This window comes from Dioscorea cayenensis, chromosome 18 (genome assembly GCF_009730915.1).
Source record: "Dioscorea cayenensis subsp. rotundata cultivar TDr96_F1 chromosome 18, TDr96_F1_v2_PseudoChromosome.rev07_lg8_w22 25.fasta, whole genome shotgun sequence".
Classification (NCBI taxonomy): domain Eukaryota; kingdom Viridiplantae; phylum Streptophyta; class Magnoliopsida; order Dioscoreales; family Dioscoreaceae; genus Dioscorea; species Dioscorea cayenensis.
Genome location: NC_052488.1, coordinates 12689142 through 12711942, shown reverse-complemented (window position 1 = coordinate 12711942; position 22801 = coordinate 12689142). Strand labels below are relative to the sequence as shown.

The 22801-nt window shown below is 36.0% G+C and overlaps 1 protein-coding gene across 1 annotated transcript; it reads right to left on the bottom strand.

Annotated features, from left to right (window-relative positions):
• Positions 1-5247: 5247 nt before the first annotated feature.
• LOC120282794 lies at positions 5248-6171 on the bottom strand. Its single transcript, XM_039289640.1, has one exon. The coding sequence runs from the start codon at positions 6169-6171 to the stop codon at positions 5248-5250; it is 924 nt and encodes a 307-aa protein (XP_039145574.1).
• Positions 6172-22801: the final 16630 nt, after the last annotated feature.

The window sequence follows — 22801 nt, the reverse complement described above, 5'->3', positions numbered from 1 at the left end:
TAGATTCCTCACAGTAGTGTTGGTGTTCCTCATCATTTTCTCATGATTCAAGAAACAACTTTCGGTTCTTTTGATGAATCGGTCCAACAATCCAGTAAGTTCACTAATGGATTTTGAGGATGATGGTTGTTGTGTACTCTGTTGAGGAGGTTTATTCTGTTGTTGTGTCCCTTGTCCATGTCCCGATTAGCTCCATGAGAAATTCAGGTGATTTCTCCAAACTACAATGTAAGTATTGCTATATGGGTTTTTTTTATACCAACAATTCAACCCAACAAAATCCACATGTTATAACTGTCTAGTACCAATATCAACAGAGCCACTGGGCTCATATGGAGGTCCCCAACTATCACTAGAAGGTCCACCCACTGGGCTGAAAGACTGTAATGAATCCAACCTCTTCGTAATGGCTTCAACTTCTGTGGCCAAAGTGGTGAGAACACCCACTTGGTATATTCCGGTTGCCTTCACCGGTTTACTCCTCTCAAAACTCCACTGATAGCCATTGTTTGCAATCTCTTCGACCAATGTATATTCCGCGCTTGGTTTCTTGTTACAAAACGAACCCCCTGACGAAATATTACTCCTCAAGCTTAGTGGTTTTTGCTTGAGGGAAGTATCTTGTGATAAAAGTTTCTGAAACTTGCTTCCATGTTGTCAAAGACCATTGCGCCAAGAATTTTTGCCACTATTTGGCCCTTGAAGGTATCAAAAATTTTCAAGAAACTCCTTGAATGCTCATAGGGGTTTTCGTCTTGGAATCCATCGAACTGACACATCTGCTGTACCATTTGAATGATATTAGGCTTCAGTTCGAAATTGTCCGCTGCAATAGGAGGGCGAACAATACCTGACCTTACTCCCTCCAAATTTGGTTGGGCTAAATCGGAAATACTTCGTTGTCCTTTCCCGACCATACTTTCTTCTTGACCTACATCAACATTGACCTCCACTGACCCTATCTCACTTAAATTAATCTGTCTAATTCTTCTTTTGAAATTCCTACCAACTTCTAGATCAGGGTTCACCAATGGAGAAGACGTGCTTCCACAGGTTATACAATTGTGCCTATGCACAAAAAGATATGTCTATGTGAGTTCAATCACGTACAAAGAATGAGAAGAAAAATAAAGTGAAATTAATGACTAAAATAGAAAGAAAACAAGTATTCACAGATATGAACAATATTAACAAACTAAATCACCATAATCCAAATTTTCCTAAAAGTTACAAGTCCCCGGTAACTTGGAAAGAAATGATAACTGTAGCCTTCACTTAAAGTCTGAAAGCATTAGAAACTCAAAATAGATTTATAGGTTGATGATATCTTAGTGACATATATAGCATAAAATACTTCACAATACGAAGAGACCAGATTAACATTCAACACAAAACACTAGTCCATATCCATGAAGAAATCAGTTTATGGAGAGATTATAGCAATTTTGACCATGTAGAACACTGCTAAACATCCGCTCAAGATAAATGCAAATGTTGTAACAAGACATGGGCTTTTCAATATTAATACAAACATGACAGAAATTGTCTTTAATAGACTTTAGTTTTTCACACAAGCCCCTCCAATCAGCCTTTATTCTTCAAAAACCTTCTAACATTATTAGTTTATGATTTTTTGGTAAAAAACTAAGCAATTATATTAGAGTTCTTAGACTGCTTGGGTCAACCAAGAAGGTTGAGAAAATCCCCTCTTGTTGTCTCCATTCAAAATCCTGCCATCAAAGAATTATTCTAAAAACAAAACAAAGATCCTTCTTTCTGAGAATGCATCAGTTCTAGTAACCAACACACCATTAAAATAAAGAGACAAACACCATGCACACTTTAACTCGAAAATGAATTTATCTAAAGTGCCAACCCTTGGGAGGCAAATCCCCAGTTTACACACCACCAAAGATGGGAACAAATAGAAAATTTAGCTCCTTAATAAAACCAAATAGAAAACCCTCAAATCTTAATCAAATTAAAAAAAAAGGAAAACAGGAAAACATCAAAACAAACAATTATATATTTCTATATATTTTTTTATAGTAACCAACAACTCTCCGCTTACAAAAATTGTTCACAAAGAAAGAAAATTTGAAAACAAATGTTTCTAATAAGAAATATTCAATCATTAATGCAGTTGTCTACAAAAAATATCTTTCACCTGTGTCCGGAAAATGTCAATTACTTGTAATCCATTGGAAGTTTTTCCTTCTCTTTCTTTCTCTGGATTTGCCTGAGTAATCAGTGTGTAAAACCCCTAGATGTGTGTGAGCTTCGATAAATAATCCAAATTTCACTACAAAGAAGATAACTTTTACTCCAAACAATCTTCTGATGCCTTGAAATAAAAAGAAAGTAAAATACAGGGTGAAGGCATCGGAGTCATATAAAATAGCAGGAAAGTTCATAAAATACGTACACTACAAGTGATGTATTTATACACTTGTCAAATATCCCCCACTTAAGCATTTGCTTGTCCCCAAGCAAATAAACATGAAGGACAAGAAAGATTGATAAGTGGCTTAATACATAACATCTGGCTTTAGGTATAGCCATTCAATAGTAAATGTAAAACTCAAGATGCTAAGAAAACAACCACTTAAGAAATTTTGAACTAGTCAAAGGCAATGACATGATGGGTGTGGAGCACCTCTATTTTGGGTCACTATAGTCCAAGTTCGGTAGGCAACACCTCAAGGACCACATCTTGAAGCATATCACACTACCAATAATGGTGTTCAGCCTTTAATGGTAGGAGACTCCATAGTGGACTCTCAAGGGACTTCTTTCTTCTGACTTTACAATTCTCGGTCCTTTTTTATGACTAACATAAATTGTAAATCACTTTTCAGTAGGGTAAATATGCTGATGAGGTACCAAAGAACCCAACTTACTTAGTTGATTACAAGTTCACATTAACATGCTCATGCTTTCATAGCTTTTGGATAGGGGAACACTCTTATTAGGAGTCGGAACCCCAAGTTTCTTCGCTATTACAGTTGAGAAGCACTGTCTCTTATTATGCTACAAAATCTATACAAAAGAAAGAATAATATATTTTTTTTTTACTAAGATAAGCTATAAATCACTTTTCGGTATGGTAAATATGTTGATTAGGCACAAAAAACCCAACTTACTTAGTTGATTACAAGTTCACATATACATGCTCATGCTTTCATAGCTTTTGGATAGGGGAACACTCTGATTAGGAGCCGGAACAAGTTATTTCGCTATTAGAGTAGAGGAGAACTATCTCTTATTATGCTACAAAATCTATGCAAAAGAAAAAATAATAATTTTTTCTTTGGACCAAGTTGATTAGAGGAAGAAACCCTTGATAATCCATTAGAGGAGGCACCTAGCATATCAAGGCTCGAAACCACCTTAATGGGTTAGCAACTGAGAGGGTCCCAATTGATGTCACCTTTCGTAACCTAGGTGACCACGATCCTACATAGGGTGTATGTGATGGAAAGTTGAGAATGAAACAAAATTCTTAAGTGCAAGGTTGTGAGTAGCTTGGCATCTATCATATCTCTACACTATCATAATCCTACAAAAATCATCATTGGCATCACTGGTACACTATCATGCATGAATTTCAAAAAAATTTCAAAGTTCAAAAAAATCCACCCCCCAACTAAAGATGCACATTGTCCCCAATATGCCTAAATCAGCATTATGCAAAGAAAGATATGCAAGTAAAGTATATCCAGAGGGTTTCGTGAACTTCCCAGAGTCTCGAAGCGTGAGTCATGAAGTCCATGAGATTGGGGTGGCTGCCATTGATTCTTGTAGATGATAGAGAAAGAATGTGTGTGGGATGCCTACTTCTATCTTGCAAGATAGAGCATAGCATCATCTCAAGGCATCCATCACTTACAGAAAAAGAAAATAACAAAAACAAACAAACAAACAAAGTGCTATAAACAAAGTGAAAAAGATCAATGCTCTATATAGCAAACCAGTAACCGAGAAATTTTGCATGATGTATATCAATATTAACACATAAACTAGCCTAGCAATGCTTTTTGAAAGTATTTCATTTGTCACAAACAATTATATGCCAAAGGTGTTTTATGTTTTTTAGTTCCCCTAGCATCCTATTCCTGAGAAACATCTTAGAAATATGTTTAATGTTAGTTTGTCTGGACTAATGGCCCTTTCCTATTGCAAATCAAGAAGGTATCTACATCATATGATAATAAAATAGTTACCTTTGTTTAATTTAAAAAACTCTCCCATCCATGCCAAGAGCCATGGTCATCTCTTTCACATCTTTTTTTCTTTTTGTGGGGAAGAGCTCGGTGAGCTAATTTTATTGATAAAAATAAAAATTAACAAAAGTTCAAGGGATACAAACCAAATAGTAGAAGAACAGTAATAGATAAAAACAAAACAGTAAAAGCTAAAAAAATTAAAACCAAAAATCGAAACAATCTTCATAATCCACCTGGGCAAATCACGGCCGAATGGAATAAAGAGATAGAGTGATTGTTGTCGCCATGAGAAGCAAGAGCTAAGGCGGGGTATTCCAAACTAGTTGGGATAGATATCAATGTAGCTACCGCCAAAGAATTTGGAGAAGATGGGAGATGTCCGAGAGTTCCGCGCGAGTCTCCAAGCAGCTGGGTTTCGATCGCTCAAAAAGGAAATTGAGAGATCTGGGGTGCAATGAAGTATGCTACTGGATGATGAAATGTCGATCGAAGAGAGACGAATTGCAAGATGAAATGCTTTGATGCCGCCTTCAATGAAGGTCTCAGCAGAGAAAGTGCAACAACCTCGCATGTGATATATCATAAGTATGGTTTGAAATGAAAAAAATCCCAACCTACCGCTTTTGGAATTGGTCGCCCATCCGTAAGCAAAGAAGAGAATAAGACCATTGATATGGGAGAAATTATTTAAGAGAAGCTTGCGACCAGTGAGAGAGGAGTTCTCCTGAAAAAATTCCTTGACATGAGCTATGGCTTTAGAAGCAATAGTTTTGAAACTGGGAACAATGTTATTAAAAATAGCATCACAACGAGCCTTCCAAATAAACCAAATGCAAGCAGCAATGATAGAAGTAGTATAATTGGTATATTTGTAGTCAGTTAGCCAGCAGCCTGTAGAGATGGGATCTGGAAAGGAGATATTACAATCCATTTGATGATTAAGTGTATTCCAAACAATCTAAGCACAACGGCATTCAAGGAAAAGATGGTCAATAGGTTCATTTTCAATGTAACAAAAGACTCAGAGAGTTTCAGGACCAATGTTGATGCTATTAAGAAAATCAGAAGTAGAGATTTTACCATGCAAGACAAGCCAGATAAAGTGTTTAACCCTTGCAGCTACATGAAGCTTGCACAGTTTGGACCAACCAAGCCATTCATTGCTCAAACCAGGATTGTGATTTAAGTGATGAGAAACAACTGAGGAAATTTTCTCATTAGATGATTGTGGATGCCAAACCCAGAAGTTGTTGCTAATATAATCAGGATCACAAAGGCTCGGAATCAAAGAGCCAAGTAGATTACCAAAGACTAAAACAAGTTTGCTATGACTCCAAAGACCATTATCAATAAGCTCAGAGAAACCAATAGCATTAAGATCAATATCCACAATCAAAAAAGTAGGTTTAAATGCAAGGGGTATTTCAAACAGCCAAGGATTCAACAAAAAGGAAGTCTGAGTGGGATTGAAATTCTTAATCCAGAGGTTTTGATTCAAAATTTTGGTCGTTCGGCATATACCTCTAAAAATCAAGGAACAGTTACCAGAGATACTGTCTGTCCAGAAGTTTAAGCGCCCATACTTTAGGCGAGCAATGTTAACCCAATAAATATTATCCAAGTTAAGATATTTGAATACATTTTTAGCCATAAGTGAGACCTTTGCATGAGCAAGATTGCGGTGACCTAATCCCCCCTCAGATTTTTTATCTGTGATACAACTCCAATTCACTGCATGGATGCCCTTTCCATTGCCCCCTTTAAACCAAAAGAGATCCCTGACTAGCTTAGAGATTTCCTGTAGGACCGAGTCAGGAATAGGGTAGGCAGAGAGAACATAGGTAGGGATGGAAAGAATAGAAGATCTTATAAGAATTGATTTGGCAGTCGATGATAGTTTATAAGTTTTGCAACGGGAACACAGAGTCTTGATTTTATCAATCATCGGGTTAAAGGAGTGAACAATAAATTTTTTTGGGGATATGAGGATTCCCAGATAAGAAAAGGGGAATTGAGCTTGGGAAAAACCAATGATGGTGCGTATGCTAGAAGCAACCCTTTTATTAAACCATGTTGGAAGATATATATGGGTTTTAGTAGGGTTGGGACGTTGGCCAGTCAAGCGGGTATAAATGGAAAGACAGAGATTAATGTTGCGGGCTACAGATCTAATTGCTTTAGAAATCAAAATAATATCATCAGTATACAAAAGATGATTAAAATTAGGATGTAGATTACAATCAAAACCCAGAATCAGATTGGTAGAAAGAGCTCGATTCATAATAGCTGAGAAGTTTTCAGCAACTAAAATAAACAGATAGGAAGATAACGGATCCCCTTGATGAATACCCCTAGAAGAGGGGAACCAAGGAGATGGAATGCCATTCACAAGAATAGAAAAAGAAGAAGAAATAAGAGTAGCTCAGATCCAGGAAATCCAAAGGTCAGGGAACTTCATTTTAGTAAGGGTTGCAAGAATTGCACTCCAATTAATAATATCATAAGCTTTCTCAATATCAAGTTTAACTATCATCCTATGGGGGCAAATCCGGTCAGTTTCAAGAGAATGAACAATCTCCTGAACAGCAATGGCATTATCAAAAGCTCCTCTCTCCGATATAAGCCCAGCTTGCTCTCTACCTACTAACATAGGGAGAACAGGCTTGAGTCTATTCGAGAGAAGCTTAGATAATATCTTATAGCATACATTGCACAATGAAATGGGACGAAAATCCAAAACAAACCTAGAATTGGACTTTTTGAGAACAAGAGTAATATAAGTTCTATCCCAGGACGGGGGAAGATGAGAAGTTTGAAAGAAAAATTTAATAGCATCAACAATATAATCTCCAACATCATCCCAGAAAAAATGATAAAATTCAGTATTGAAACCATCCGGGCCAGGAGACTTACCTGAGGGAAGATCGAGAAGAGCAAGAAAAATTTCTTCTTTAGTGACATCCCTAATGAGATGAGTCCCAATCTCAGGGGAAACAGTAGGAAGATCTTCAGGCAAAGCGTTAAAAATATCATAAAAATTATCTTGATGATTGACATCACTACCAGTCCAAAGGTTAGAATAGAAGTTCATGAAGGCATGCTCAATACTATCATGATCAGAGTAGCTGGTACCAGAGGAGTCCATGACATGAGAGATAAAATTGTGATGAGAATGGACGCGAGCAGAATTGTGAAAAAAATGTGTATTTTTATCACCGTCCCTAACCCAAAGGAGGCGAGCCCGCTGAGCCCACTTAATAGAAATTTGACGCTGAATAGCAGCAAGTCTAGCATACTGGATCGACAGGGTAGATTGGGAAGCAATAAACCCATCCCTGCTTTCTAAATAATAGATATTAGATTCTGTCTGAATAAGAGCTTGCTCTAAAGAGTTAACACCAGATTTTTTTTTCAATTATTAAGCTTGAACCTAATACAGGATAATATATGCGTGAAAACATGGAGGGGGTTACCATGATCGGGGGACCGGATAGCATCTCTGACAGAATCATGGCACCCAGAAAAGTCCAACCAAAAATTTTCAAATCTGAACAAATAGCGTTTAGTAGAATAGTGTAAAGAGACTGATAAAACAAGAGGAGCATGATCAGAAAAACTGCGGGAGAGGTGAGAAAGAGAATATTTTTTAAAACAAGAAATTCAGTCAAGAGTAACGATGCATCGATCAAGCCGGGCCCAGCGACGGGCTAGACCTTGTTGATTGTTACACCAAGTAAAAGGGGACCCAGAGAAATTAAGGTCAAAAAGGTTATTACCATTAATAAAACAACGGAAAAAAATAGCTTTGTGGGAATAGTAATAAAAGCGGCCACCTTTGTGTTCACTCGGGAGTAAAATAGAGTTGAAGTCACCAATAATTAACCAAGGGAAACGAAAAGACGAAATTTTGAAAGCTCGTTCCAAACCGCACACTGAGAGGAAGCCCGGTTAGAATTATAAACAATAGATATAATGATATTAGATAAAGGATTAGAGGATATCACCAGGTGAAGAACTCGACGAGAGTAAGCAAAAGGAGTCACAGTACCTAACCTTTTTTCCAGCAGACCATGATGCCTCCAGAGAAACCCTCAGCGAGGATGGAAGCCCAATCCCAAGACTTGGAGAGTTTCGAGCAGAACTTACCAACGCGAGTAGAGTTAGCCCTTGTTTCCACTAAGTAGAGAATAGCTAGATCTTTTTGGCGGATAAGATGAAATATTCGGGCAAGGGTTTCTCGGGAAGAGAGCCCTGCAATTCCAGCATCAAATCTTGTTATAGCACATCATAAACAAGTAATAGATATAAAGACACCCTGAATAGGATACAAAGATGAGAGAGATCAAGGATGACTGGGTTCCCCCCGTTCCAATCGTCCTTTCTTTTGGGACTCCACATCTAAGATAGAGCCCTTGCGAATGAGAGCAACTCTTTGGGCTTCTTCTTAAAACTGGTCTAAGGTCATGAGATCATCAGGCTCATCCTCTTCGGACATCTGGTCATCAGAGTCATCTGAATTCTCTTCTTCCTGGTCAGAATCCTCATCCATGGAGCCATCTTCCTGAGTAGCAGTTACTTGACAAACAAGCATAGAGTGTTCTGGATTAGGGTTGAGTGATTTAAGAGAAGGGTTTCCTACAAGAGAAGATAAAAGGACAGGGGGTGGGGAAGAGTGCCGACGATCCAACGGCTCTTTTGCTTTGAGATGGGAATTCAAGGGTGGAGAGAGAGGTAGGGAATCCTCCACTAAGTCTTTTGAAATGACAGAAGGAGGCGAATCGGTGTGCGGGGTGGAGTCCTGAGGAACCAAGGCATGGTGCTTCTCAGAGTTCCAAGGCACTACTGGCAGAGCAACGGACGGGTCGGCAGAGTCAGGGTTGTCAGGGTGGACAGTGTACTCTAGGCATGGGGTAGTGAGCGACGTGGCTAGAGGAGTGGGACGTCGCCCACTCGAACCGCCATGTAATCTACCACGCATGCTATGACCAGAGTAGCCTCGGGATGAACGGTCATGGTTTCTGGAGACGGCTGCCATTCCTTCGTTCACGTTAGGGGTGCGAGCACCGCCGCCACGGGAACGGGAATGGGCACGTCGGCGAGTCACGAGAAGCCAAGGGCCAAAATCAATATCATTCTCAGAACTCTCAGAGGTTAATGGAGCAGCATCGCTGTTAGCAGGGGGGGCAGGACAGAGTTCATAGCACTAGTTCCAGCATCCATGGGAAAGGGTTCCGGCCTAACCTCCTTCTCTCATGAAACACGAGAGGGTTGAAAGGCTTTCGCCCTCCCGGTTGCTAAAAAATGGCTGAAAGAGTTTGAACCATGGCCAATAACTCCACAAGAATAGCAAAAAGTTGGAAGACGTTCATACTGAACCACAACGAATACACGATGTTGATCATCTCCAAGCTAGAAACCCTTGCATAGGGGTTTGGAGAGATCAAGTTCAAGACAAATTCTGGCATACTTGGTTAATTTTCAGTAGATTTCCAAGGTGACCAGTAATGGTGTCAAGGGTATCACCGCTCCAGAACTCAATTGGTAGGTTATGAAGTTGGATTCAAATTGCTGTCGTAGTAAGCTTGGTGAATGTAGGTTCGAAGTAAGGGCGCTAAGGAGACATTTGTAAGATTATACCATTAATGGTCCATGGTCCTTCAGAGAGAAGGCGCTGCAGAACAGTATTATCAGCACAGCGAATAAGGATAAAGCCATTTGGGAGGTCTGAAATCAGGATTTCTCCAATTTTCTCCCATTTTTTCAAGAGTATTGTTTTCAATTGTTCAAACAAAGGTGGTTTTCCGAAGAATTTGCCAAAGAGAGAGTGTTGGAAGCAAAGACGGGCTCGGTTTAAAGTATCATTGTCCAGCTTGATGAACTCAGAAGTAGTTTCCTTAAGTTTGTTGAGGATTGCGGGATTGTGCAGAGGAGATGACTCTTGGATGGGAGTGACTTTGGAAGCGATTTGAGCCCATGAAGGAGGGGAAGGATGAGTGGGAGTGGACTGGGGAATTTGGCCCCCGCTTGCCATGGCAAGAGGGGTGAGGAGGTGAAACGGAGTGGACGCTCAGGACGAGAGGACGCTTAGGATGAGAGGGCGCTCCTTGTTACTCCTTTTGCTTTTAGATAACAAGAAAAATTGCTCCGAAAAAAAAGTTATCATTTAAGTACCCAAACTCAAATTTTCACCCTACACTACTTTGCTAAGGATCCATTGTTAATCTACTGTATTATTGAAGTGGTCCTCATGAAATCACAATAACTCGAGAAAATATCCACCTTATATTTTGATCTTCTCATAATCTAAACAAAAGCAGAATTGATATATTTTTTTATAATGTATCTTTCACTTTCTTGTTCCATGTGAATAACCAAATTGAACATCAAACTGCACAGAATTTTCTTACAACAAAATTCTAGTTTCTATTCTTTTCATATTTCTTGGATATTTTAATTATTATTTCTTATCAAATAGATAGTAGTATGTTGTGTTAGTATATTTACAATGTACTTCATTAACGAGCCACTTCTTATATATGTTATGCAATAATGAAAAGGAAAATTCTACACATGAAGTTCACAAGAAGTAGTATATTATGCTCAGTCTATTGTCTGGACCGCAGTCTGAGCAGTAAATTGTCCTTGTTAATATGTTGAGACTAATGGTCATGATCTTAATTTTAGTCATAGTATGGACATAATCCATGCCTTATCAAATCTTGTCAATTCATATTTTATTGTGTTTTTCTAATGTGTATCTCCTATAATCTTGTATATACAACCATGAACTAATTTAGAATAGGGCAAATGTGGAGAAACAAGGACTTAAACTTTATGCGTGCAAAGTGATATTATCTCTAACAAAAAACAATTGTGAGCAAATTACATGTTAAAATTAAAGTAGTTATTTTTATTCATGTTTGAAAATCTCATCTCTGATTTTAACACCTAGAACATGACTAAGAAAATAAGAAAACTAGAAGAACACTTGTTTTTGGTGGAAAAGAAAAGCAAAATAAAATCAAACTTTCAGTTTTAGAAACTTTTCTTCTTCTCAAACTCTGAAAAAAATTATCAATCTTTAAAACAAAGAAGATATTAAAAAATAAATGGTGTTAAAATTCAATGACAAACAACAAATTCAATTAGAAAGACAAACATATGAATCAAAACCACCTAATTGAACAAACAACAAAATAAAATCAACTTTTCTTTTCTTAGCTCTCCCCCAAAGAGAAATAACAAACCCTAATTGACCATATGAATAAAAAAACACATCATACTTGAAAAAGTCTCAAACTTACCAAGTAGAAAGACAACAAATTCAATGCTCAATAAGGGATATTATCAATTACAAGGGATAAAAAATGCATTTAGAACATATGTTTTCTTCCCTTATATTCTAAAAATATTTACCACCAATACAACCACAACCACAAACCCTAATTCAAGAAGGGAAGCACAAAACTAAGAAATGTTGGTGAGCCTAAGAGAAAGAAACTATATAATGAATATTGATTCAACAAAAATTATCATCGATCAAGTACAAAGAATCACCTGCTGTGTCTAGATCTTTTAAAAAACACTAACTGAACATATATAAATTCTATCACTAGAAAGGCTATAGAATTCAATGCAAAGTGCAAACTTTGGGCATGAAATACATGGATGTGAAAAAAGACCGAAAAGAAAACTTTTTAAAGACATTTCCTGCTATTAATCCTCAATGAGTCCAAACACAACCACAAACCACCAAATTCATCAAATCGATGTCACGCTAAGACTCACAAAGAAACAATTGAATTTCGATTCAACAACCCTTATCAAGGATCAAACATGAAGAATCACCTCTTCCAAGGAGGGTGATGAAGAGGGGCAGCCTCAAGGGCGGTGCGAGTTTCCAGAAGCTTCTCAATGATCTCAGCTTGGGTGTATCCCTAGTCAGTAAGGATTTCCTCGAGGACAATGATGCTGAGCTCGATATGGTGCTTGCGATCGTGCTCAAAGATCTCCTTGTTAGCCTTCTTGGCAATGCTCCCAACCTCCATGAGAATCAAGTAATCTTCCAGATAGCTCTAGGAGGCATTGCTGATGCCAAGGACTAATTATGATGATCTATATTTATCTGTAATGACGAGGGAGTGGGAAGAGGCATCATATAAAATTAAAGCAGACTTACTAATGAGTCCCTGTGTTGAATGTTGAAGACATTGATGGTTATTGGCTTAAAGGGAAAATCTCTCAAGCTTATGAAGAGATAAATTCCCAATAAAAAAAATTTGCGGAAGAAGTGATGATTGGGATGTTGAGAACCGGCTTCTGATGCTTCTGAATTATGACAAGTTGATCTCGTTAAGATGCTTAGAAGATCATGTGGTGTACTAGATGGCCAAGGGCCGAAAGAAAGGGTAGAAATTTAATGAACAAATGACTACTATGTGCCTAGGCCTTGCTACCATCTTGGAGCAGCTACATGCCACAAGAGCATCTTCATTAGCAACACTAATCAAACGAAGCATTCAGATTGTTTAATGTCTTCACGATGGATGCCACACAATCTAGAATAAGGGAGCATTTGAATATAATTCCTTAGATTATAAACGAAATCAAGCAAGCTGAAACACAAATAAAGAGAAGGATGGCTATTGAGAGTATATCAGAAAGATCTTATCAATAACCTAACCAGAATGGGAATGAGTGAATCTATTATGAGAGCTCTTTTGATCATGCACCAAAGAGATGAAGTAGAGCATAAGTGAGAGCTTTACATCATGGTTAAAAAACTTAATTCAACCAGCTTCTGAAAGACAATTAAAAGAAGTCCAAGACATTCAATGTAATATACATTCTTTTGTTTGGTTGTATGAGTTTCTTTGGCAATGAAAGTGTTTGATGTTCTTGAGTTATATGTTGAAAAATTAATGAGAATTTCAGTTGAATGTCTTCATTTGAGTGATCAAAGTTTTGCACAAACAAATTTATTGGCCTCAACAACAATACACAATCACTTTACGTTATCTAGGATACATAAATGATGATTTGTTTGGCCTTCTTGCATCATTTATTTCCACTCTAAGATGACATTTTCTAATGACTGGTTATACACCAATGATAGTGTAGCGTCTGGTTAATGTTATCAAGAAAAATATATCTCAATATTAAACACCATTCAAGGAGAAGTGGGCCCTACCTAGGAGCATGAAAGTTTGCAAAGAATACGTGAAGAAAGCTTGTAAATTTTATTAAGTGGGGCCTCCATTGATGCAATGAAGGTTGCATGGGATGGACGTGGTGAACCATTAACCATTATAAAAAAATTTAGATAATTGCTGATATGGAAATTTCAGGCAGGGCCTACATAAAAAAAATAAAAAAATTACATGGAAGCATCTTATGACACATCAAGAGTGCCAATTTATTCTCCTATTTTATCTCACTTAATGGGGAACTCATGTCTGACCAGTTGTTTGGTTTTGAACAAACTCCTATTTTCATTATATTAAAAAAAAGTTAAAGAACAACAACTCAAAATAGAAAAAACTAGGAAAGGATGATATGAAGGATCTTGATTGTCAAGTAACAACAAGAATAATCATTCCAAATCAACAACAAAAATGCTCATCTTGAGGCAACGGCAAAATTTTTTTTTAGAAAATTGACAATATTTAAGGCCTTAATGATATATATATATATATATATATCTTGAGTCTACAATGAGGCATGCAATATGGTGAAGGGGAACAGGCAGAAAAATTTGAATGCAACGTTGTGCGAGGCACATGCAACGATATATGGATATATATATATAATAAATAATGAAATTAATAATTTTCAATTCTTTTGTTTTTACTTGTACTCGAGCCCTTAATCAGAGGTTCCCAAGATTTTATTCTGGGGTAATTAATAATAGAGGCACTAGAAGAAGAAGAAGAAGATTAAATAAATAAATAAATAAATAAATAAATAAATAATAATTATAATTATAATAATAATAATAAAAGAAGAAGAAGAAAGGTAAGAAATTTCTTGTTCATTTATGTACTTAAAAAAAATCTCAATTCCAGCAGTAGATCCTTTAGATTCAACGTCAACTATGTTACAGCAGTTGAGGAGGTGCTATTGGCCCCGTGAACATTGCTAATAAATAAAATGGAATATCCATGATTCCAACAGCAGATCGTGGGGATTGCCGGATGTTGAGCTAAAACTTTAGCCAAACCTATTCCAATTCCAACAGCTGATATTGGGGATCGCCGTCAAAAATAAGAGACTTTCTACACTAAAAATATCCTCTTAAATGAAGGTCATTTTTCATTGTATCAAATTACACAGTTTTTGAGGTAAGTGAAGTAAATTCAAGTAAATGGGAAACAAGAAATTCCATCTCCATGACGATAAGGAGCTAAAAGGTCCACCACTATACAATAAGGAAATGCACTTTACAATTGCTGCCAGCACACCCAATGTTAAAGCAAACATAGCAAACAAATCCACACTTACGCTTTTAGTAGTGCCAGACTCAATTAAATAAGGAATGTTCTCAAAATATTGATTATATTAAAAGACATACTTTTGCCTTATAGTGAAGAATTGTGCGGCCATCAGCAAGCACTTTTACAAGTATAAAAGAGTCACATATCTGCAAGTTACAACAAAATTTTAATAATAAATAGGAGTTTCTCATACGAATGATGCCAAATGTGCCAAATTTTTTAATGAGGTGTCAATTCACAAATGAAACAAAATAATGAATTCAAAATTACCAAACAACTTTTCCAACATTCATTTTCAAAATATACAAAGGCTTCACATTTTCCCTCTAGCTTGACAATTTTTGAGCTATTTTTCAAATGAAAAAAAACCTGCTTTGGTTGGCTATAAACAAATTCCCAAGTAGTTATAGGCTCATTCAAAAATCAGATACCCAGAATTTGGAATGTCTGCCACATGCAACATTAAAAATTTACTATCACTTCCCCAAAGTTACAGCCAACATGAGGGCAAAATGAAAAACAACTCAGATTCGGCTTGTGCAGGTCATCTAATTCCAACAAAGAACCATAGCCATACACATTATTAGCTCTAAAAAATGTAAAGGGTGTGGCGATCGCCAGCTAAGTGGATGGCCATCCAAACTGCCTTTTTTGTAGATAGACCATCTGGGTCAAGAGATTTGTAGAGAGACCTAATTGAGGATTAACACTAACAAGATAATTCTTTTTAATAAACACCATGCAAGCCAATATTTTATCCATTAAAATTGTTGAATTTGCTTAAAATCAAGACGAAATTTAAAAAGTGACTATATACTAACTAATCATTATGTGAAACGGGAAAATAAGTCCCACCAAACGATTTGAAGTTCAGAACCAAATAATGCATCTTTATCTGTCAATGATAGTACATGACAAAAAACCATTTCAATTATAAAAAATAATCACAAAACAAACAAAAAATTCTTGTACTAATGTATCATCTACCAGGCTTCTCAATTGTCTCCTATCGGTCAGAACACCATAAAATCACATATAACCTATGAGCTCTTATTCTCGTTCAAAACAGGGCGTAGAACCAAAATGACAAATAACCAACAAATAGTTACATAAAAACAGTCTTTCGAGGCCTCTTCGTCATTAATTTAAACTAAACAAAGCTGGATGAAGAAATTGAATTGACAAAGCCGCCCTTTAAAAAACCGAAGATAATTCACCCTATATAACCATTATCAAAATCAAGTCATATATTGTGCAATACATATCCATGGAAGCTACAATCCTATTATGAAATTTAGGCTGACATTTTCAAAAAAAAAATTTAAAGAATATAACATTTTCATCTAATATTAAAGCTGTCATGTCACCTGACTAGTTGGTTGACTGTGTCCATGAATAGCATGTTGGATTAGCAAACATATTTGATTATTCAACCCTTGGTGCCTGATACAATCATCTTAAACATTTACCATAGTAATATTTTGCATGCGTTTCACTTATACGTACAAAATGCCTCACACATTAATACCTTCATAGCAGATGACAAAGCAGACCAGACACTGGGTAACATTTTCAAAAATAGATTGAATCACACAGCAAAGACAGGAGCCACATGACGGAAACTAGAAACATTTTCTTAAACAAATTTGAAAATAGGCAAAGTACGAAGAGCAGTTACATTTACAAAAGAGAATGACATGTGCAACTGAAACATTAATTACTCAAATACACCCTTGTATGGTCTATTTTAAACAACCCACATTGCAAACCAAACCAAACAAATTGAATAATCAAGCTCTAAATTGAGCCCAGATAATATGTTCGAGTAGTATTTAATAACGCCAACAAAAGTTTATTACTTGCAGTAGATCTCTTTTCCAGATAGCTTTCTAGCATTAGAGCCCTTCTGTAGTACATCATACCATGCACTGCAATGCATGGGAGCCAAAAAATGAACCAAGAAATGACATGCACAGGACATAGATTGTAAGGAGGATGACTTAATTTGAATTGAGATAAAGGTCACATCATGCTTATGGATGGACAAATTTTGTTCTAGCTATGGCCACGATAGGATGCACAAAACCTTAGTTCTAGATTATAACCCGAGCCATCCTGGAGAACATCTACAGAAGACTCTAGACAACCAATTCGCTCTAGAAAATTTTCTCACTCTTCTGAAATTAAGTATCAAGCAATTAAACAAACAGCTTAAATGTCAACTTTATCATTATTGATTTTATAGGAGAAAACTTTACGCAACAAACAAGTTACTATTCCTAAAGTTCAAACTAATGAACACAGCCATCTTGGCTTCCACACCAACATAAATATTGAACCATACAATACAGAAGACAAAATAACTTGTTTGGAACCTAGAAAGCCACAGCATTCACAATTGTTGTAGCTAATCTATTACAAATAACCGACTAGTTCTATTATTACAAGCTTCTCTAATTTCTTAGTGTCCCCAAGTTATTATCTAAAATATTTAACCACACTTGAATTTTAACCCCTGAATTTCTCCACAGACTAAGATGACATAGAGATTCAAATAAAATTCCAAGACTCCTCTAATTTTTTCCATAAAGTTCAGCTTATGCTTTTGCATGTCTCAATTGTATTACTAAGCCGACCAAAAGACTTCTTCAAGAACCCAAAGTTTAACTCTAGTTTCTCAATACCAAAAAATCTTGCTTGCTGTGTAAGATTGTAAGTGGGGGCACTTCCAGGCTAAATCTATCAAAAGTTCAATGCAACCCCATCAGGATGAAGGATACAAATCCAATTACAGTTGTGTATAGTTTCTATATACAATTACATAGCCATATCCAAATTTTGTTCAGGCTAAAATCTAGTAACTTTCCAATCAATGTTCTCACTAAATTCTCCTATTAGATGTCTCAGTTGGGTGAAGTATCAAGCTTCCTAATGTTGGACATTCCTTTCAAAGAAGTCATTCTAACCACATCCATCAATAAATAATATTTTGACAACTAGAAGCCAAGAACCAGTATAAGAGAAAAAGAAGTAAGGCCCATACACAAACAAAACAATAAACAAGACCAAGAACCTCAAAGGTAGCATTCAGAAACAAAATAAATTCATCAAGTACATTGTCATCAACAAAGATTGCAATACAATGAAGAAAATAAAAGGAATAATAGTTAAAAGTATGACAAAAAAAAACCAGTGAAAATTTTCTGGAAATAGAAAAGGGCTGATATACTATCCTCATTTTCAGCTCAAAGATCTAAGGAACTATAGAGTACAATCTCACTATAATAGGGTGTAAACACATTATTCAAAAGAAGAAATATTCAAGATGCTAGATACAATTTTGAATACGTTATAGGCATTACAATAATCTTATAAAAGTAAATAGAAGGTGTCATTTCGGAAACAAACTTTACTGAAGACATACCCATAAATAATGAGTTTGTAAAGAACTGCAATCTCCTTCTTGTTTCCAAGTTTTTTGGTGTATTAGCAACAAAATCTTGGGCTGTTAAAAGTATATGTAAACGCTTCATTACTCCTTCTACAGAAGTGATAAGATAATACCAGTTTAAAACAAATTCAGTTGGTTGGTAGGAGACAGAAGATTAAACAAACTCATACAAGTTTCGGCTCATTGGGCATTTAGTTCTAGAAAATAGCCTTCATTCCTTTCTTGCTCTTGCCAATATGCTCCATGTATCAAATTGATCCCTATAAATGCTGAGTATCGAACTAGTTATAATAAAAAAAGAAATAATAAAAAAAGAAAAGAAATAATGGTATAAACCTAAATCTTATCATTCATCGCATATTGATGGTAATTACCTCAAAGAAGATGTCAGTAAATCATGGGTAACAACATCATATAGCTGATATAAATATTTTGTAACACCACTGGGAAGATCAGGTGCCTCATTTTGCATTTGCATATTGAAAGTTTACACGTGAAGCAAACTGAAACTATAACTGATGATAAGGTTTAAAGCTAGATCATGTAATAGGCAAGATCTGTCTTAAAAGATAAATGTCAAACATAACAGTTTTTGAGCATTTCTGGCTCAAAAAACAACGAAGTTCCATGCCTTTTTTGTGGGAGATACAAACACTAATTGCAATAACTCATCATCATAATTACTCATGATGAAAGTCATTTATGTCGAACAAAGAGAAACATTTCCTCCGAGAATTGATTGCAATACTATATAACTTACTAAATAGTCTATTTTAAGTTAAGTTTCCACGAATAATAGGATTCAACTTTGTGAAACTGTTCTCAACAATCATTATAATAATCCAGCATGTGAGTGATAACAATGGAGATGTTCATATATAATCAAACAACCCGATATATTTGCTTGAATAATTCAGAAAAGTGGCATTAAAGAAAGATGAAAAAAATTTCACATGAGGTGTGTGAAAAAGTACCAATAACAAGCTGCATGCTTGTTTCGACAATGCATGAATATGCAGGATGAACATCCCAAGACAAGGAAAATTTCTTTTAGGCTCATTGTTTTCAAGCTTCACATCAGGCTTAAGCCAACATGTTTGAGCCTTGTAGGTAATGTGTACATTGCCAGACCAGTCTTTTATTAAAAAAATGTCACCATTGTACACTACATCAAAACATTTATACCCAACCCCGTCAAAGCTCTATGAATTCCAAATCAATTTAGGCTCAGGGAATTTATATCAAGGGCATAGTCATCATGCATTTATATAAGCCCTGTTTATACGTATGATTCAAACCATATCACTTTTATGAAGGATTATTTAGACTAATTGATTACATACCAAAATAGAAGCGATATTTTTCCACATATAACCTCTAGACAGGTTTTTACAAATGATTCAAACTTCTCTTAGCAATTGGTAATATCACACTCTCTTTGGAAACTAAAATATTCAAGATGCCATTATAAGAGAAAACTATTAAATCAAAAAATGTTTATTTCAACTTGAAGACAATGTTGAAAACCAAATATCAACGAAGCATATTAAAGCGGGAAATCTTCATGGAGTAAGCCGAGAAATTTTACATAGTTAGCCAAGTCTGCCAGTCATCACGAACTCCGCCTAGAAATTTTAGCTAGTCAGGCATGCTTCCCAACATTATTAACATAGCCTAGAAATTTAAAAAAACCGGCCGAGCAAACAAACTATCACGACTCAGCCAAGAAATTTTGCTTACCTGGCTGTGCTTGGATACACAGCCGGAAATTGTGACTAGCTATCAAAGCCGGTAGGCTATCTCTGACTAAGTAAGAAATTTTGTGTAGCTGGTCATGCTACCTTGCAATCACGGACTTAGCCGAGAAATTCTGCCTAGTTGGCCAGGCCAGCCAGTCATTATTGATTCATTAGAGAAATTCTTCCTTAGTGACTCACCGCGAAATGAGAAATTCTATCTAGTCAGATATACTAGTAAGCCATCATGGACTCAGCTGAGATATTATGCCATGCCAAGCTTGCGAGCCAGCCATCACGGACTATGCCTACAAATTCTACTTGGCTGGCCCGGCTTGCAGCGTGGCCAGCCAGGACAGCCAGCCATTATTAACTGAGCTAAGAAATTTTGCCTAGTCGATCAGGCCATCAAGCCATCACGGATTCAACCAAAAAAGTTTGGAAAACCAACTAGGCCTACTAGCCATCGTTGGCTCAACCGAGAAATTCTTCCTTGATAGCCGCGCTAGCCTGCCGTCACTGACTCAACCAAGAAATTTTGCCTTGCCAAGTATGTAGAATCACGAACAAAAACCTTGACCTAATGATTCTAAAGAGTCACGAACCAAAGGTATAAAGGAATCTTGACCCGTCATTATAAAATCTAGAACCAAAATTATAAGAAGATTTGAATGCCACAAGCAAATAACTTGATAAGTTCGAATAGTTCTCTAAAGAACCAAAGGAAAACTAAACCTTACAATTCTTATTATCCTCCAAGTCCTTACAAGAAAGCCTATAAATAGGCTACATAAAAGAAAATATGTTGGAATAATATTCCAAAGAATAGAATTCCAAAAATAATGCTCTAAGCAAAGTAGGGAACAAGTATATAAGGAGATAAGAAAACATGAAATAACTATCCTAGAGTGATATTCTAGAAGAAGAATATTATGATACTATTCTCATAAAAATCAAGTAATATAGATTAGCCTAAATTAAGTTAGCCAATGCTCGTCCTTCAACTTTGCTTAACTCCACTCATGTAGCCACTTCCCTCACAGCACCGCTAACCGCCTCTTGAAACCTTTTCTTCTTCAATCGAGTAATTGGTCCACTTGGAAATCTCAACGAATAAAAGGTAACTTCGTTCTTATCACAGGCCATCACGGACTCAGACAAGAATTCTAACAAGCCGGACAAGCCAGCCAGCTATCAATGACTCAGCCGAGAAATTCTCCCTAGCCGAGAGTTGCAGCGAGCGATCACAGACTCAGCCACTAAATTCTGTCTTGTCATTCAAGTCATGATATTTATACAATGTTAATTTATGCATGATTAATCACATAATTAATAATTAAATTAAAAATTAAATTAATTTATGATAATTTTATGAAACAAGAGTAATAAAAATTTATTGAAAATAACCTTAATAAAAGCTAATATAATGCTAGAACTACTTATATTAAAACTAATATTCCGGTAAATCAATAGCACTTCCACCTAGATTGTCAAAATAGGTTGCAAAGGGATTTGAAATAGAATTAAATTATTCTTAAAAATGATTATTTTCAAGTGTTGTTTTTATTGAATAGTAGTAATAATAATAATAAAGGATGTGGAAGGAATATTCTATGAAGTTGGTTTTTTGGGTAAAAAATTTAGGGTTTGTGGTTGAAGTATAATTTACTATAGCAAAACCAAATTTGAGATTTAGAGTAGCAATTTGGGGTTGCTGATTGGAGATGACCTAAATATATCTCGATTTCATAATGGCACTTTTAGTTGTGTAATTTTTTTCCATGAAATGTTTTAATTAAAAAAATAGATTTAAATATAAACAAAATATTTTAATTTTGAACTCATTTTCGAATATTGACAATAAATATAAAAAAACCAAATAATCAGACATCATTAACCACAATTTCTAAATAGAAATTATAAAAAATTAATAATTTGGAAATTTTTTTTGTCAGTTCAGTCAATTTTAAAAAATCACATCAATTCTACACATAATGTTCCTAAATGTTCACAGAGATGCCAGATTACACACTAGTTATGTTTGTCATCAATGGTAAAACTAGTTATCAACTTTCCACAAGGTGGTATTTGACTATCAAATTAACTGCATTGTGAGAATTAACAAAGAGGCCTAATCCAAGATCAAGCGAACTCTGTCCTGTTTAGAAGGGGAATCTCAGGCAATCTTACTAGAGGCTGGAGATGAGCCTGCACCTTATTTGAGAAATAGTTTTCAAGCATGTTTTCACAGCAAAGATGTTGACATATGAAAAGCAAGATGGCGTATTTGTAACAGATAGTCTCAAGGGAGTTGTAGGTGCATGCATTTGCAAACATTCTCCACATATGGATACGCTCCTACTTCATGAAGAAGAATGAGATCTAAATGATGGCCCGATCTTCACAGCGTATGATCTAGGTTGAGGGATAACTAGCTGTGAACAGCCAGGGATAGTCGCGAGCTGTACATTGGGAAGAGACGATTTGAAGTTTGAAGAACTCTGACCCACTGTCCGAACAATCACAGAACCACAAACTAGAAACTAATCCACACAAAAGCCCCGAAAGCGTAAAGCACGAATTAGGAGAAAGCCGAAACTTTCCTCTCGCGAATTAGGGAGAACTCACCAGAACAATGGTAGTAAAACAACTCTTATTTCTTGAAAAATATTCAAAGTTTTAAATTTCAAAAGAGAAGGTACAAGACTATTTATAGCCGACTTAAACTTGGGATACAAGAAAACTATCTTATTAAAAATGGTTAGGGAATCAATCTAAAAATATAAAAATGAGAATTTTCTAGGGAAAAAAAATCTAAAAATAGGAAAATAAAATTGGCTAAAAAATCAATCTAAATATGCAAATAGTATCCCGCGGTACTGTAGCAGATGAAGA

Coding starts and splice junctions, on each gene's coding strand:
- LOC120282794 (XM_039289640.1), bottom strand. CDS start 6,171: ATGATTGATAAAATCAAGACTCTGTGTTCCCGTTGCAAAACTTATAAA.